Genomic DNA, 18,602 nt, shown 5'->3' on the forward strand with positions numbered 1-18,602 from the left:
CCATCCTTGTGCAAACTCTCACAGGCCCCCAGGGCCCAAGAAGAGATGCTTGAGCAGGGTAGCACTTGCCATCACTCTATCCCCCAAGGGAGCCACCATACTGCTGCCAGCTAAACTCGAGTGGCATTTATACAAACATCACACAAGTGGAAAAAGCCCCAGCAAACCCCTAGGCTTGGAAACTTAATTATGCATCTCACAAGGTCAGACAGGGAGAAAAGCCAAGTTGGTTAATTAGAGCACCATGCAGAGCACTTCGAGCCTCTTCTTGGACCTGCAGGACTGCCTGTCCTGGCTGTGCATCTTGTCTTCTAGTTGCCTCTGCTTTCCATCCTCTCATCCCACCTCCTTCTCTCCTTCCTCCCAGTCCTGTCTTGCTCCTCTGCCATCCCACCGAGCCCCAACACCTGCAGCACTCCCTTCCCACGTCTGTCCCATGCAGCCTCCACAGTGGGCCAAGGGCTCTACCTCAGCCCCCACATATGCCTCCAGCCCCACACCTTGAAAGCCCTGTCTCTTCACAGCGTCCTCCAGCAGCAGCTCGCTCGAGTCCCTCTCGTCGGCGGCTGAGACAGGGGACATAAGAGGAATTATGATTCACAGTGCTGCCAAGGGGGATGCATGGGAGGGGGTTTCCAGCCAAAGAGCAAGGTGGAGAGGGAAGGCTGTAGGAAACCACTCTCACTTCTCTTCTACCTAGACCTTGACAGCCCAGCTGCTGGGTGTCTTTCAGCCTACCTTTGGCTGCCGGGCTGTCTGACACCGACTCCTTTACACCCTCCGCCAGCAGCTCCGGTCTGGAAAACAGGGAGAAGCAGAAGGCATGTGAGTGACCTCCCTGCCAGTGACACCCTGGTGCTCCAGCATCCTCAGGACACCACTCCTACAGCCACAAACCATTCACCCTGTCTGGCTAATGCCATTTAAAAGCTCCTGCAACACACCAGGAGAACTTTGGACATAGTTTTCATGCTGACAGACTCTTTAATGAGTTGATTTTCACTCCTTGGGATGAGATTAAGCAGGTGATGACTGAGCAGCTTAAGTCAGCAGCTACAGACTTTTAGTGGATATGGTCCTGAACATTTTTTAGAGATGGGAGCCATGCATGGCTCCTTTCAACATAAAATTGACCCCAAAAATTGCCACTTGGGTACCTAATGCTAAAGCTGCATAGCGAGGTGATAGTAGGGCTTGTTACAAGCTGCACTGAAGCTGTGTCACAAAGGAATATATCTGAGATCAGGACAGGAGGAAACCCCAAAATATGGTTGGGCTGACCTGAGAGCTGCTGTTCTGACACCACAAAGTCTCCATGCTCCAATATTTATTTTTTCTGTTTCAGTCACCTGCAGCATTGGTTGTGTCAGCATTTGGGTGAGAAACTGCCCCCAAAATACCCAAGACATCTTAAAATTCATCTCCGCTGGATCTGTTCCCTCTTTCAGGGCAATGCTATTGCATTAAATTGGTTGTGGCTTGTCACAGCCCTCCCACAGTTCTTATCACACCCTTGCTCCCCAGCACAGGGTCAGCATCTTCCCTCATGTCTGCAGCATCCCCATGTGCACATGTGCACGTCTAGACCTCAGCTGGAGCCACTTTCTGTAGGAAAACCCTCCAGGGCTCCCAGCCCTTCTCCTTGCTCCACATCAGGGCACCCTGAAGTTTAAGGCCTCTTCACCCATCCTGCAGAGGTGGCCAAATCTTTTCAAAGGCAGGTTAAAAACCCAAAAGACATGAAGAAACAGATAACACTATCGCTGCCTCCCATGGATGGCTCCAACAAGGCAACAACCCTTCCCTGCTTCTAATCAAGCAAATTTATTGAAGGCAACCAAGGGATGGGTGCTCTCCAGGACACTGCACAGCAGCAGGAGCTCTGAGCAGAAACATCCTCCCCAAGGGACAGCCACCCCACCTGCCTTACCTTTTAATGACAAACTGGATGTTGTTGCTCGCTTGCAGAATCTTCTTCAGCTTTGCAATCCCGAAGCAGTTGGGACGGCGCAACAGGATGCCTTCTGGCAAGCCCACAACAAATAGGTCCTCAGGGTACATCAGGAACTTGGAGTAGGGGACTTTGACTGGCTCTGATATTCCTATGGCTTTCGCTGGATGGGGACCCAATCTCATTAGTTTGCTGGACCTCCATGTCAAGTTTAAGCAACAGCAACATGGTATGTTGCTGGAGCAATTGAAGAGGTTTTGGGGGAGTTTGTGGTTGCTCTGTGCCCGGTGGGGATGTCCCTGACACCAGCAGACATGTGTGAGGGACAGAGCCATGCAGCCACCTGGAGCAGGCTTTTGCATTTGCTACATTGTCACAGCCTTTCTACAAAGGCTGCAAGCATCTTTCTGCAACGCAATGGAACCCCACACCCAGACCCCTATGGAAATCCCTCTGCTAAGTGAGGGGACAGGGAATGTGCCTGGGGGTACCCCATCAGCCTGTGCAGACCAGCATGGTGAAGACTCCCCTTGCTCTGCTAAATATTGCCAAAAGCAACCAAACAGCCAATGCCAAGCAGTGTTATTTGGACAGATGAAAAAACAGGTTAAAACCCCATCTCATCAGCATGGACTCCCAGCCTGTTACTATAGTAACATGGGGGGCTGTGAGAGCCATTGCTCTAATGGCTGTTCCAGCTGCATCCCCAGTGCCCAGCCCTGCCTGAGAGCATCCTGGCTCTTCTCCTTTCCCTGGTCACAATGTGCTCTACCAGCTCAGCTGTGTCCCTGGCTTTTGAGGACTGTCAGGCAGAGCCACATCTCCTGGTGCTTAAAGTGGCAAAAACTTTCTGCCAGCTCTCAAAATGCATGTGTGACCTCATTTGCATTTCTTCTCAGTTAAATAACCTCTGTAAGTAGATGTGAGCAGAGCATGCTGAGTGTCAGCCCCCACCACCAAGGTGCCACCAGCCTTCCTGAGCCATGCAAGGATCCCCACAGGTGGAAAACACTCTCTGATACTTCAAATAAGTGATTGGGGGAACCATTTTGGACCTTCCCTCTGCAGGAGGAAGGCTGAAAAGTCATGGCAGCAATTCCTGGGCTGCAGCCAGTGAAACAATTTCAAGGAAACCAAGGGGAAGAGCTGCAATAACAAGGCTGGAGAAGGTTTCAAATGCATCTGTGATCCCAGCAGACAGCAGATGAACAAATTAGATTGCACCTTCACTCAGCTGCTGGTTTGGAAATGGTAGGTGGCAAAACCAGCACCTGGCATGATGAACATGTGTTAATGACCATCTTACCATATCGCGAGTTGAACAGAATTTCAACTTGTTTCCTCAAATGACTTAAAACGTCCCCTATACCATCTGCAAAAAAAACCAAAACAAAAACAAAAACCCACAATACAGAGAAATGCTCTGAGCAACCAGCTGCTTCCAGAGCAAGCACTGCGCAGGTGAGCAGCCCCTGCCTGACCTCTAGCAGAGACAGCCATTCCCTCTCCATGCCCTCACATCAGTGCTAGTCCTCTCACTGCAGCCTCCAAGCTGATCCCCTAAGGAAGGGCAAGGATGCACCTCCCCAGAGCCGTGCTAGCAGTCAGGGGAAAAAAAAAAACCATAGGTGAAAAAGTAAAATCAAGCCCAAGAGGAGAGGACAGAGACCAGGGACACAATGGTGCCCTTCTGTGGGCAGAGGTTTTGGAGGCTAAAGGCTAAAAGCTAAAGGCTTTGCTGATAACATAGGAAGCTCACAAAACCCACCCTAAAATACATCTGTGTGCATCCATCCTTCCAAAAACCTGCAATGATGGGCGATGCTCAGAGTTCATCATACACTCACCTGATCCCTCCATCTGCTTTTCTTCATGTCGAGACTCCTCACTGGAGCCCTTCTCTGTCTCTGCCGAGGAAGAAGAGGGTTAGCAGCAGCAGGCAGCAGCAAAACCAGAAAAGACATAAGCAGGAGCTCTCCAGATGCCCTGCAGCCACACAACTGCTCCCTCCCCTCACTAAGCTCAGAGCATGTGTCCCAGCAAAGGCTGGGCTGGTACCAGCATGCCAAGAGCTGCATCAGCAGAATAAACCCAGTGCTTCCATACAGGAGGGCTGCCCACCCTTCAGCATGGGCTCCCTGGGAGAGGAGAGACCCAGCAGGAGCAAGGCCACTGCTGGGCCAGCATACATCCTGCAGGTAAATTCCAGGCATGCACTGGGCAAAGAGGCTTGGATTTTCAGCATGCTGGGGCTGAAGAGAGTATGGGAAGGAGCAGCAGTGCCAGAAAACCCACCAGTAATTCTATCAGAGCTCCCAGCTGGCCTCATTGAGGCCAAGACTCTGGAATTAGCTCTCAAACTCCACCATTTTAGCTCATAAATGGTATTTAACTCATTTTTGACACATGCATGAACACCCGTGCTACTGTGCAGTCTTCCAGACGCTTGACTTCTGGTACCTGCTACTGTTTCCAGGATGTATCTCGATTCATCCGAGGCCATGTGTGTGGGCACAGGGTCGTGCATTTCAACTGGACCAGGTGATCGGTCTGCAACAAAAACCCATGGGCACCTTCTATTCTGATGCCAGCGGGACACTGTCCCCAAAACAGTGTTCAGAGGGTCCCAGCCATCAGCAAGGACTGAGCAAAGGGTCCCCCACTCCCAGGAGCCCCACATACCACCAGAAGATGCTCTGGGAATGCATCTGCCTTCTTCCTCCCAGAACCACCCAGAGCTCATCCCTACACACACCTGACCTCTCGTCTAAGGGAAAGAAGCAAAAATCTCTTCCTTAACTCCACAGAAAGTGAAGAGCAAAACTACTTCAAATTATTTACTTGGCTTAATTCCATCTAGACACTAAATTTTGACTTAAAAAGCTAATGCTGCTTGATTTAGCTACTACATGGGGGAAAACCATTCCATTAATGCTACCTTCCTCAAGAAAATCAACCCGCTTTTGGTTTCCCTTACATTAAACCTGTCTCTCCAAATGGTAGGCTGTCCAATGCCCTCAAAGACCCATCCAAATTCAGCTTTAAATGAAGTTTCAGTTAGTTTATATACTTCAATCAGGTCACTTCTGACCTCACAGGGTAAATAATCCCAATTTCACCAATTTCTCCCTGTAGGTGAGCACGTGTTTTCTATTAATCCTCGTCTTTGTCCTCATCTGTATTCCCTCTGATTGAACTCGATCTTCAAATAAGGCAGGAAAAGGTGGACTCTAGACTTGAGATATGATCTCCCTAGCATTGGACAAGTGGTAATTCTTCCCACCCCTCCCATGGACCTCCAGCTCATCATGTATCTACTTTCTTCTCTTCCATCAGCTGCCCAGTTGAAAACGAAAATGTTTGATCTACCATTACACCTTGTTCCTTCTCCTTCCCCTATATTAACCATAGATAAGTCCATTCTACACCAATCCTGGAGTGACTCCTTAACTATCACCTTACTAAGGGGACGGCTACAATTTGGGTACAACAGAGATTGCATTGGTGTGGTGGGGCCAGGTGTCACTGCTGTCCCCAGCATCACTTACCCTCAGGCTAGAGTCCTGTTGCTGCCCTCACTGGGTGGAGATTATTAATTAATGATTGAAAGCACACTGAAAATGCAAACTGCTAACAATCCATTCATTAAACCCTGAGGATCATCCTACCATTTGCTGTGCTGCCCAGGACAGGTAAGTGGAAAACAGACTCTCCAAGCTGCCCCTCAAGCATGTCATGTCCATCACAATCCATTGCCACTGACCTCTCTGGGCAGAAACATGGAGAATTTCCCCCATCAGTGTCAACAATTCCAACACATTTTCAGCATGTGCTTAATATTAAACCTGCCTACTATTAGACCTGTTTTTATGAACTCTTCAAAACCAGACTGTTTTCTAAATGAAGGGCCTCATCAAAAGCATCCTGCACTCAGTACCTAGGATCCTCCACATGAAGCAAAGCAGCAAACCAGTCTCACTTTCTCCAGAGGAAAGGCAAGATAGGAAAGCAATGAAGGAGAGAGAAAACCAACAAAGAGCCCTAAAACACCTTCCAATGCTCCCAGGAAACCTCAGTATGTTCCTATGTCAGCAAAAGAAGACCATTCTGTGTACGTGAGGGAACCTTACGTGCTGGGAAATACCCTGCAAATGCCTCTTCTCAAAGCAATATGCTGAAACCTGATGCGGCAACTCTGCCTGCGCAGCAACCACTGCACACAGATGGACCCCAGCAGCTACCTGGTACGGTGATCTGGATGATGTTCAGCTCGTCTGGTTCGATTTTGATCTGCCTGATCCCACCTAGCTCTGCTGAAGTACCTATGGGGAAAGGCAACGGAAGGCAGTCGCCAACAGGATCCAGCAATGCCATGTCTGCCCAATACAGCACCAATGCAGGGAAAGCATGACCAGCTGTGACTTCAGTGCCAGCTGAGCATGTCACAACAACAAGGCTTCAGTCAAGTGGCCCAGGAGCATCAAGCCCATGGCATGGGGGTACCCAAAGGGACACCGATGGGCATGGCTTCTGCAAACAGCTTGGCTGGCAGGAGCTGTTGGTGCCCTCAAACTGGCAGCTGGACCTTGTTATATGTTCATTTCCTGGCTTTCTTCATTTAAAATGAACTGGGCCAAGACACCGGAGGAGCTGTCTCCAGTGGGCAGCTCCTAGCAATTTTAATGCTCCCAAACTCATGCCTGGAACTTGCCCCTATTCCGAGAAGGCTGACTGCAGCTGCATCACACCAAGATGTGACCAGCTGAACCCTGGCAAAATTCAGTGTGGTTTCAACCCCAGCAGATGAAAGCCTGTGCTGACCAGCTGCCCAAGGAGGAGGCTGCCCACAGTGCTCAGCCCAGCTTCCTCTTCCCTCAAGATGAATTTCCTTACTTAGGATGGGACAGATCCAGTGCAAGGCACTGAGTCCCAGCTTGCAGCTTGGAAAGGTAAGGCAGCAAAGCTTGGTCTGGTGTTTCAATGGGTTCAAGTCCCTAAATCTGCAGAAAAGCACTTCCTTTTCATTCATGGTGCTTAGAATACCAACACTGCTGACTTCTCAGTGGTGGCTTTCAAACAAACTCAGAGAGTGAAGACTTCCCTTAGCTTTGCATTTAAGCACACGCTTAAATCTCATTATTTCAATTTATGTATTTTTAGGCCCCAGCTGGAGGGTCAGAGGGTAAGGGCCTTCATCTCTGCATCAAATGGGGATAAAGTCCTTAGAGAACTGCACTGTGGTGCAACCAGGCAACTAATGTCACACATCCAAGTTACTTTGCAGGTGTGTTTCTCTGGTGTGCCCCCAGTAACACTGTCTTGCAAGAGAAAATGAATTATTCCTCACCTGGTTCACAGCCTTCAGAAACACTACACTTCTCAGACCTGAAAGGGAAAGGCAGACAAGAAAGGTGGTCATGGTATAAGAAAAGAGAGAGCTTAAAACCTAGTGGTGTGTGGACTAATTCTGGCAGGAGGGAGAAATGCTGCCTGGTATCACGGAGGGCTGCAAGAGCTGCAGAGGGAACCCCAGGCTCCCTCCACCCACGGTCCCAGCAGTGGCACAGCATCCATGGCTGCAAGGTCTGTGAGTTTCTCTGCAAATAAGCCCTGCTCTCAAATCTGCCCTGGTCCTGCACCCTTGCTGATGGCAGCCCTGCCTCTAGACACCCATGGCTGGAACTGCAGCAGAGAGCTCCTGAAAACAAGAGAGGCTGTTTTTAAGCCCGAAACTTGGTTGGCTCCATCCCTTTGTGACAGAGAGCAGTGCATAAGGTATTACTACAATGTGGTTACTCGTGAGGGTAAAAAAAATAGGGAGAAAGGAAAAATCAATTGATTTGGTAAATATTTATTCTGTTCAAAGCTTCTCTTCACTGAAAACTGGGCACTATCCCAAATTCCCATCTACAGTTAACTTCACATGCTCAGGAATTTACACAAGTTGTTCTGCATCCCAATGAGATTATTTTGCATTCTCAGGATGCATGTGCTTTCTTGTCTCTCTCTTGAACAAGAACCATGGCTCTTTGGCAGTAAGAGACCCAAGGAACCACTCTGGAAAACACACTCCTTCACAATGTTGGTCCTTCAGGGGGAAGGAAAATCCTTCTGAGCCAGTGCTTGTTGGCTCAGAACAGATGTTCAAAAGCACTTCTCGCTTGCCTAAATCCACTCAGGAGCATCAGCAGAACAAACCACAATACAAGCCAGAAGTGCTCTTGAAATGTTCTTCCTAAATGTGGAAAGGCAAAATGGATCATTGGTCTAAAGGTACTGTATATACTACCTGGGAGCCTTGGGAAAGGTTTTAAACTCTCCCACTTCGGGTCAAAGTAAATATTTCACCAAGGAAATTTGGGGGGAGGGCTTCCCTGGGGATTGTGTTACCTCTCGCAGTCTCTGGCCCTTCTCCTGGAGTATTGGGCACTGCACTTTCCCTGGAGCAGGACTCTGACCTGCGGGGACCATTCCTACAGAAACACTCCTACCAAGGCACAGAGGGTCCTCATTTGCAGAAAGAAAAAAAACAACCTCACACAAACCCTCCTTTGAAGCTGAAGATACTCAGAGAGCTGGAGACAAATGACAGTCCTGCAGACTGGGCAGCTCAAGAGATCTCTGCCCTCCAAAGCTGTGATATTTTAGTACTGGCCATATTGCCAGGTTCACTCATTGCCTGCCCTAACACTGCAGGTTCTCCTGTCATGGACATGCTTTAGGGGCTTGCAGAAGCCACATCCAATGGGACAAACCTGAAACAGCACTGGGGAGAACCAGAAGAGACTCCAACCTGTCACAGGTTCATGTCATCAAAGACTCAAGAAAGGAAAGGAACACAAGAGATCTCATGGATGGGACAAAGACAAGTTACCTTATTTCCCCATCCTGGCCTGCACAGGTTAGCAACCACATAGCACTGTCTGAAGCCCCAGCTGGTGGAGCTGTCAATGCTGGGCAGTGAGGCTTTGTGCCAGAGAAGCTGAGGAGCATTTTTCACCTCATGGTGTGAAGCAAGGTTCCCTTGTCTTACAGCGATTCATAAGCTATAAACTGCTGCCCTGCCTCTTTTCCTTAAAGTGATTTTAAAGGCTAAATTATACCTTGCTTCCACTGAATTAAGAATAAAGGAAACTGGGGCTATAAAGAGAAAAACACCTCCTGGATCTCCCAGTGTGGGTTGGAAAGCTGCATGCTATGTGCTATATGCTCCACAGGTGCTGCCAACCATGTTTTGGACCTGTCTAGCTTGAGGCATGGTTGTAACAGAAACAGGTGCTCTCATAAAAAGCCTCCTGCCCTGCTGGGCTCTATAACCCCACCTTTATTAAATGCACTGTTAGGCTCTCTGTGAGCTTTATAAACAAGCAACACTTAATTAGCAGGATGCTGTTATGGTGTGGGCTGAGGGTGAATCCTTTAGGTCATGCTTTAACACCAGAGACAGTTTCAGCAGATAATCCCAGGCATGGCCCTCATTTCATCAGTTTTGCTCAAAATAAATGATTCCAAACTTTTGGCTTGCAAAAGGACAGGGCTGCTTGGCCTCCTCCTGTGCTGACTAGCTGTACCATTGCAGTGGGGTTTTAGGGAGGCAGGAAAGCAACACCAATTTAGCCACTCACCTTCCCATTATGGACTTGCAGCATCTCCCTGATGCTTTTACTGAATTGCACTCATGGCACCCTCCTGCACCCGCTGGACGTTGCTGATGAACACAGCAGTAACCTGCTGTGCACATTAATAGCCCCGAAATAACTCTCTGAGGGATCTTACTTTGCAGGAAACAGAACCAGAAGTCCCACTTACCTGCTGTTGGCCTGAGAGGTCCCCACCAGGTCCAGCATGGCCCCACGGTGTGGCTCGGGGGAGATCTCCCGGGGAGGGCTGGAGGGCTCCAGCTTGGTTGGATCTTTGGTAAATTTGCTTCCTGTTGCCAAGTGTGCATGGTGGGTTTTGGGAGAAAAGCAAAACCAGGATTAGCAACTAGAGATGCCAATGTTGCAGATTGTTCCCCTCCTAGTCCCAGAGCTGAGGTCAGGGTGGGGGAGTAGGTTTTCAAGTGTCACCTGCTTGCAAAGACAAGGATGCTGATTCCATTGGGTTCACATGTTAAAATATTAGCAAGACATTTGCTTAAACCTTCCATAACTATGTGTGTGCTGGGAAGCCCTGCCAGGATAGAGCATCTCCAGAAAGGGCTGGCTGATAGGGCGGAGTTCCAAAAGCTAGAGACTAAGGTCAGAAAACCCAGGGCCATGGATCACTGCTGCAGGAACAAGCCCTGAAGTGGGGAGAGTCCTGTCCCAAGGGAGGGGATGTGCTGCACTGAATGCAAGCTTGGCAAAACACAGAGTAGCAGACACACAGACAGCTTTGTCTCACAACTCCAAGCCCACCAAGCAGCAGGAGAAATCTCTGTCACAGTGACACAGAGAGGGATAGAAGCATCCTGTCACCATGAAAAACTTCCTTTCTCCCTTCCCTGTGCCTCAGCAGCCTGAAAGGAGATGAAATGAAGCCTCAGCAAAGACCTTGGAGACGGAAAGAGTAATCTGAAGGCAGAGTAGGAACTAAAATCAGGCAAGGAAGGTGAGCAAAGAGCTGAAGAATGAGGGCTGGGAGAAGAAGGGAGTGAGACTACATTGTGAGGCTGCAGAAGCCACAAGATGTCTCTTTAAACAGCTGTTGCCAAAGGCCCTTTGCTGCTCTCAAAGCACCATCACAATATCCCTGCCCTTCTAAAACATATTCCATCTATGGGAACATGATACCACTTTCCTTTCGGTTACAGCCTGCAAGAAAGGGCAGGGCTCTGGTAATAGGATCAGCAGAAATATAGAACCTTAAAGACACTATTTATCTACTGACAGTCCAAAAGGCTCCTTTTAATTTGTGCTTTCTATGAACCAAATCTTGTTCTTGCACCAGCAGAGCCTGCCTGAAGCTGCTACCCAGGGGAGTAACAAAAATAGGTTTCTGAGCAGTGGTGGGTATTTTAATTAAAGGGTGAGCAAAACTGTATGGGGAAGCTTTGGGATACTTCGCAAATGGCAACTTAAAATACAGCTCCACTCAGAAAATAATGTCTTCACAGAAATGGCACCTCCTGACTCAGCAGATGCTGGTTTTTTTGCACAAGCTGATGTGCTGATGCAAACCACAGAAAGCCAGGTTTAATGGGTTTTGCTACTGGTAGCCCTGCAGGGATCTGTCAGGAAAGCAAGACCTGCCACCCACCTCAGTTCTGCTGGGTTTGCTTCCTCATCTCTGAATATCCACCTGCACTTCCCTACCATGTAATCCCCAAGCTCATAGCACAGTGGTCTCCATCAGCAGATCCAGAGCTGATGCAGATGTACATGATGCCTCCCCGAGATACTGAGCAGCCATTATGCAAGGAAAATCCCAGCATCCCAAAACATGGTTGAGTGCTCCATCCCTTGGGGATGGGTTAGAGCGTAAAGAAATCCTTTTCATGAGAAAAAAAGCCATTAATGGCTTTAGACAAAGAAATCCCCCATGTAGGTAGGACCCCCTCCAGGTTCTGCTGGAGGTCCCCTTTCGGTGGTTCCAGCATCAGCATGCTCAGGAAGCCCTCTTAGGGCTGGGGCTGTCGTGGGGCCAGAGTGATAATTTGGCTGGCAGAGATATCTGGGAAGAAGGCATCTGGAGAACTGCCAGTGTGTGCGGTTGGCAGCTCAGGGAAAAAAAAAAAGCCAAACCACCACCCCAAAAACATGTCTTTACTTGTAAGCCAAGCCCAGGCAATCCAGGACCTGGGTGTGATAAATTTGGATCCAATGCCAGGTGTGTATGAGGGCAATGGGATGAGGGCACTGCTGGAGTGCAGGCTGAGTCTGACAGCATGGGTACCCGTCTCCTTATATCTGCCAAGAAGCACTTATCATGGAATCACAGAATGGTTTGGGTTGAAAAAGACCTTAAAAACCATCTCATTCCACCCCCTGCCATGGGCAGGGACACCTTCCACTGTCCCAGGTTGCTCCAAGCCCCGTCCAACCTGGCCTCGGACACTTTCAGGGATGGGGCAGTCACAGCTTCTCTGGGCAACCTGTGCCAGGGCCTCCCCACCCTCACAGTAAAGACTTAGTCTGGCTTCTCCAGCTCAGAGAAAAAAGGAACAAAAACACAGAGCAAAGAAGGTGAAAGAACTCACTCTCCACCATTTTATCACAGAAAAAATGAACTTTTGTTATTTTTATAAAAAAACAGTTAGCAGCTGGATGATGCCAGCACTTCCTAGTCCAAAAAAAAAAAAAAAGAATTTACCCTTGAGGAACACAGCAGTGATTTTCTTCCCCTTGAAAGTACAGATATATGCCATGTACTGCCTGTACTGTGGCTCAGCCTGATTCAGGAGCCAGCCCAGCCTCACATACCAGGAATTCTCGCTTACCCTTCAAAACTCCATTTTTAAGGGGAGTACAGAGCTTGTACTGATCCCAGGCAAAGGCAATCTCAGCATGTCCTGGGGTAGGGCACAGCAAGGCTTCTCCTTACTGAGCATAACTGCATGTGTCTTGCACTTCTTCTGCTTGCAGGTGACATTATTTCAACTCTGCTTCTCTGGATAACCTTTCAATTTTGTGGGCAATAAATCAAAGGATTTGGAGAACGTACCTGTAAAAATTCTTTCATCAAACATCCTAGGAGCAAAGGAAAAAAAATAATTAGAAATAGATGCTGCTAATGACTGAATTGGAGCTTTAATTAACGAATAGCATTAAACCTAGTCAAAATAGTAATTTTATTCATTCTCTAAAAAAAGGGAATTAATTTTTCAGCTAAAAAAAGGCCTTTTAGCCTGTTGTGCAGCCAAGAAACCTTATAGCATATGCTTTTTAACTAAAGCATCTCTAAATCTGCTTATAAGTCATTCTCTTAATTAAATTAACTTATTAAATGAGGCTGCAATAGGCTGGCTTTACCAAAAGAGACAGTGAGACCAAAGTAGCTGTTGCTGGACCTTCACTTTCCAATGTAGACCATTGACCATGATGTCACCTGTCTGCTGAATATTGTATTTTGGTGCTACCTGCAACTTTGCTCACAGGAGCAAAGTATGTCCAGGGCCACATCCCACAGCCTGATCCAGCGTGGTGCAGCCTGAGCAAAGCAGGACAAAGTGGCTCCTCTATCAATTGACATGAGGAAAGCTAATTCCTTTTAGGATGCCTGAATTCCATTGATGTTGGTGATTTTAGCCCCCTTGGGAGCCTTGCACAGGATTTTTCTAAGCTGTAGTTTCACACCTCTAGGAAGGGAACACAGGTGCTGCATAGGCAGGGACTGAATCCATCAATGTATTATAGAGCAGATTCTCTTGACAGAGAAGCAAAGAGAGATTGCACAGCACAGTGATAACTGGGAATACATCCACTCCTCCTACCCCAGTGGAAAGGCAGACCCCTGGACACAGTGCCTGGCCTGTAGGTGATACATTCCTATCACCAGATACAGAGGATGTGCACAAGTGATCAGTGAAAAACAAGGTGGACAGCAATCTCTGTGAGAATATGGATGTTTCTCCCCCCACCCAGGGGCATTGCTCCCATCCACCAAATGCCATTTAAGGCGCTGTAACCACCTGAAATGTTTGGGATGGCATCAGCAAAATTTGGTACCCATGATCACTTAAAAGAGGGCGGCAGAGCTTGGGGGTGATCATGGTACAGCCAGCTCTGCCACATCCTTGCAAAAAGAGAGAGAGATGAAAACCAGAGGTTTGCAGGGAGAAGGAGTTCTCAACTGTCTTTTATGAAAGAGGGTGCAATGAATTTTTTGTGTCAAAGCAAACCCTATGAGCATGGAGGGAGCACAGCTCAAATCCCTGACACCCTTGAGCCACACGCTCCCCTTTGCTTTCCTCACCACCCACCTTTTGATGACAAAATGGATGTTGTGCCTCTCCTCCAGTATCCGTTTGAGTTTGGGGACACCATAGGTGCAAGGTCTTTTGAAAGGTATTTTGTCTGGGATGCCGATGATCTCCACTGCCTCAGGGTCGCAGGCAATCTTCCGGTATGGGACAGGGACCATGTGGTCTAACCCCAAGGCTTCAGCTGAAAGATGAACACATGGTTTGCATTTACACAAGTAAATTACAGACATTAAAACAAAGGTGTAAAGGCTTGAATTCAAGCAGAGCAAATGCTTTCTGCCCTCTTCTCCACTTGTCCCAGAAAGCGAGTCCCAGGAGCAGCTCTCCCGTGGGAAATGGGACAAAAAGGAGAGAAAGCAGCAGTAAACACAGCTAACAGTGTCTTCCAAAACTCCCAAACATGCCCAGTGATGCTCAAACCAGGGGTGAGCTGGCTCAAATATCATCCCCAAACTCCTTGTGACCCACCACAGCAGGTTTGTGAGCTCTATGATTCATAAGCTGCATAGCACGTGGAATCATAAAATTGTTAATGTTGGAAAAACCCTCTAAGATTGATTCCAACCGAGCAGCACCATGTTCACCAAACCATGTCCCCAAGTGCCACATCCATATGTTTTTTTGAACATTTCAAGGGATGGTGACTCCACCATTACCCTGGGCAGCCTGTACCAGTGCCTGACCAATGTTTCAGTGAAGAAATTTTCCCCAATGTCCAATCTAAACCTTCCCTGGAGCAGCTTGAAGCAATTTCCTCCAATTCTACCACTTGTCACCTGGGAGAAGAAACTGACCCCCTCCCCCCCCCACCTGGCTGCAACCTCCTTCAGCTAATTAGGAGCAAGAAGGTCCCCTCTGAGCCTCCTTTTCTCCAGGCTGAGCCCCCACAGCTTCCTCAGCTGCTCCTCATCAGACTCATGCTCCAGACTCTTCCTAAGCTCTGTTACCCTTTGGACACATTCCAGCACCACATATATAAATCGTAAGTTAAAGGGCTTGTCTCAAGCCCATATGCAACTCACAGGTGACACAGCACACATCTACAGCCCATCTGTAACTCATGAATTACACAGCCTGATAAGGATGGCACAGTTGAAGAGCCCACCAGCCCCAAGTGATTTCCCAAGCTCCCACCTGCCCAGATGCCCAAGAGCTACACCAAAAGCACTGCCCATGGCAAAGGGAACACCAACAACATCCACAAGCCGTGCAAATGGAGAAAAAAGCAGCTGCAACAACAACCACCTTCTTTTTACCTGCCACATTAATGTAAAATGGCCACCTGCCACCACTCCTGCTGCCCAAGTGCTATGATCCAGCATGCTACATTCCCACACAGGGCTGTTTTACAGCCCAGGTATAAATTCCTTGACAATGGTGTGGGGATCCAAACAGAAATATTGACATAACCTTCAGGAGACACCCTGAAACTGGGAGATGCTGAGCTAAATGTGTTAGGAAGAGCAGGGAGCTCTAGCATATGGCTTCTGCTGCTGTGTTAGGGAACAAAAATGATTGCTATATAATGATATGCAATCCACAAGCACTGCAGATGCATAATGGGATATTAACTCCTACTCACCATATCTGCTGTTAAACAGAATTTGCACGCACTCCCTAAGGGTGTTGATGTCTTCAGTTTCTTTTATAAAACTGTCCCACTTATCTATCAAAACAAAATACAAGAAATAAGAAACTACCATATGGTTCGTACTCAGCAGATGCACTTTTCTCCTGCAAAGCAGGAACAAGACTTTAAAAATTATTTCCCTCTTCCTCAGTGAATTTTGCCAGGCTGGCAGATAAGGTCTGGGCTTCTCCAACCCCAGACCCAAGCACTCTCCTTGGCATGTGCAAAGCAGATTTCTAAGAAATGACCCCATAAAATTTCTCAGCCCTGGAATGAAAGACCCTCTTGGACAGAGCCAACTCCACCTGGAATGAACCCTTGAAAGGTACAGCCACTTCACAAGTGGAGCTTTTCCATCTTCTCCTCTTTCCCAACCTTCCCACCCATATTTTTTCTCCTCTTTAAGGCAGGCACGGGTTTTTAGGCTGCATTTCCCTTGGGTGCGGTGAAGGTGGGGAAATGGCAGTCTCCTCCCCACTGCTGATCCTCCCAAGCACTGCTGCAGAATCCCACTGGGACTAGTGGATTTCAGTAATTTTGAAATAATGCCAAGTTTTCGGCAGGTATGTACTGTTTGCAGCTGGGGCAAACAGCCTCGTCCAAAGCCGTGCCTTGGTTCCCTGTGCAGGAAGCAGAGATGGGAATTCCCAGCCAGCTGGCAGTGCTCAAGGACCACTAGAAGCATCTTGGAATGGCAGGGATGGACCAGAGCAGAGATGAAGGTCTTGGCTCCAATGCAAGATGCATTGCCTCCAGCACTGCCAGGTCCCTGCAGAGCGTGGAGAGGGCTGGGAGACTGCTGGGGAGAGACGTGGTGAGGGGAACCTTTCCCTAAGGCTGCCAGCTGCCTTTAATGCTGGAGCAGGACACAGACCTGTCTTGTCATGGACAATGGAGAAGAGGATGCGCTTGGATGAGTGCACATTCTGGATGAGGGGACCTCCGGAGACTGATGATTTCTGTCCTGGACAAGAGGGGAGACAAGGAGAAAGGGCTGATGAGAGCCTGACCAGTGCTCCAGGCACCACAACAAGACCCTGGGTGCTGTCCACTGCCAACGATGCTGACCCAACCCTTCTGTCTCTCCTCCATGCACCTTGGCCAGTGACACCCAGAGCAGTGCTGGCCAGACTGACCCCTGCCATCCCCACTCCAACTGCCCTTCTGGCCTGGTGGTGCAGCACCTGTCATTCTGGGGCAGAAACAGAGGTGCGCCCTGTCAGCACCTTGCAGGCACCCAGAGAAGGGCTGGGGCAGTGCAGCATGGCAAGAGCTCTGCTCACTGCCATACAGGCCAAGCTCTACACTGGTTTTAATCCAAGGAATGCCAAAACCCCCAGCCTGTCCCCTAGCAGGGCCAGGGGTGGGCTGTGCATCAGGCCCTCATCTGAGAGCAAACTCCAGGCTATTACCACAGCAGTCGCTGTACTCCTGTGAGGAAGGCACCTTCAGCTCTCCCGCCGGCCGGGCCAGCAGCGCTTCGCCCACTGCAGGTGGCCCAGGCAGCCCCGAGGACACCTCCTGCTTGAGGTCGATGGCGACAGGGGTGGGCAGCGAGACGCCGTAGAGGAAGTTGGTGACAGCCATGGTGGAGGGGGTGTCCTGGGTGGTGGATTTGGCCACAGGGCCGTTGGCACCAGAGTCTCGGCTGCCCTTGGAGGCGAGGGAGGAACAAGTTAACTCGATGTTGGGGTTGGGCTCTCGGCTGGGCTCATCTGCTGGCCTGAGGGGAAGGAAGGGAGAAGAGGAGGGAAAAACAGGTTCCTTTGGGCCCATGGCACTGCTAAGCTGCAACAAGCAAGGATGTGGAGGGGGAGGAAGAGCCATGCCTGGGAGGGTGGGACATGCTGCACCACCAGCTGCCAGGCTCCTTGCTGAGGAGGGCAATGAAGACGATTAGAGGGTTAGAGCACCTCTCCTATTTCGAAAGGCTGAGAGAGTTGAAATTGTTCAGCCTGGAGAAGAGAAGGCTCTGGGGAGAACTTACTCTGGCCTTCCATTACCCAAAGGTACTGGAGAGCTGGAAAGGGACTTTTGACAAAGGCAGGGAGTTACAGGACAATGGGGAATGGTGTCAAACTGGAAGAGGGTTGATTTGGATTGGATATTAGGAAGAACTTCTTCCCTGTGAGGGTGGTGAAGCCCTGACACAGGCTGCCCAGGGAAGCTGTGGCTGTCCCATCCCTGGAAGTGTTCAAGGCTGCGCTGGATGGGGCTTGGAGCAACCTGGTCTAGTGGAAGGTGTCCCTGCCCATGGCAGGGGTTTGGAATGAGATGGTCTTTAAGGTCCCTTCCAACCCAAACCATTCTACGGTTCTATTCTATGATCCAGAAGTTACATCCATCGCTCAAACTCCTGAGCATCTTCAGGCACCTGAATGGTTCTTGTCTTCTTTAAGTGGAGATGATTAGTCTTACAGCAGTTCAAAGCACTTTTATTAGCTAGGACAAAGCTGCCCAGCTCCATGCCCAGTGCATTTAAGGGGTAAAGCCTTTTATGACCACAATCACTTGGCTCCATTGCCTGTGCCAGCCCCCAACACCCATGGCACATTCAAAGGGGAGCTCAGTTAGCCCAGGGATGAGTCTCAGACTGAAGAAACCAACATGCTTCACATGAGATAGGGAGCCACAAGCTCACAGACAGCTCAAATTCTGCGTGTCCTACTTTTAGCTGTCTTAGCCTGATTTTCCAGAAGCATCAAGCCTTTAGAGGAGGTATTTGGTCATGCTGAGGGGAAACGCACCTAAAACTACTGAACCCCTTGCTTAAGTGTGGCCAAAAGGGGGAGTTTGCTCTGCTGCAGTCCCCCACTTTCCTCCTTGTCTGGCATTAAAGAACCCATTTCAGCCTGGGAAGACACTTGCAGCATTTACCCTGGAAATCCCTCTGGAGACGGAAAAGCACTTAGCTTACTGCAGTGGAAATTTTGGCAGAGACACACAAAAGGATGCAGTTAATGTGCATGTTTACACACACTTTTTATAGAAATGAGTCTGAAATGGACTCAAGCCCCCCAACACAAACAAATCTCTGTGCAAGGCTGGGTTTGGCATGGCTGGACCCAGGTTTGTGGGTCTCGAGGAGAAGCTGGGACATGGGAGGGACCCTCCTG

General features: G+C 49.1%; 1 protein-coding gene across 1 annotated transcript in view; it reads right to left on the reverse strand.

The window, feature by feature from the left end:
• The window catches only part of GTF2IRD1 (GTF2I repeat domain containing 1), a gene marked incomplete at both ends in the record, with an annotated part of 49,421 nt that overhangs the window by 22,128 nt on the left and 8,691 nt on the right, over positions 1-18,602 (reverse strand). The window contains 14 exons of the mRNA XM_082294533.1: positions 501-566; positions 739-797; positions 1,931-2,114; positions 3,258-3,323; positions 3,799-3,858; positions 4,412-4,501; positions 6,193-6,273; positions 7,299-7,336; positions 9,761-9,881; positions 12,596-12,621; positions 13,854-14,037; positions 15,439-15,522; positions 16,361-16,450; positions 16,899-17,209. Coding sequence (XP_082150659.1) covers positions 501-566; positions 739-797; positions 1,931-2,114; positions 3,258-3,323; positions 3,799-3,858; positions 4,412-4,501; positions 6,193-6,273; positions 7,299-7,336; positions 9,761-9,881; positions 12,596-12,621; positions 13,854-14,037; positions 15,439-15,522; positions 16,361-16,450; positions 16,899-17,209 — 1,460 coding nt within the window. The remainder of the gene's footprint in view (positions 1-500; positions 567-738; positions 798-1,930; positions 2,115-3,257; positions 3,324-3,798; positions 3,859-4,411; positions 4,502-6,192; positions 6,274-7,298; positions 7,337-9,760; positions 9,882-12,595; positions 12,622-13,853; positions 14,038-15,438; positions 15,523-16,360; positions 16,451-16,898; positions 17,210-18,602) is intronic.

The sequence above is a fragment of the Coloeus monedula genome (genome assembly GCF_965178545.1).
Source record: "Coloeus monedula genome assembly, chromosome: 20".
Lineage (NCBI taxonomy): Eukaryota > Metazoa > Chordata > Aves > Passeriformes > Corvidae > Coloeus > Coloeus monedula.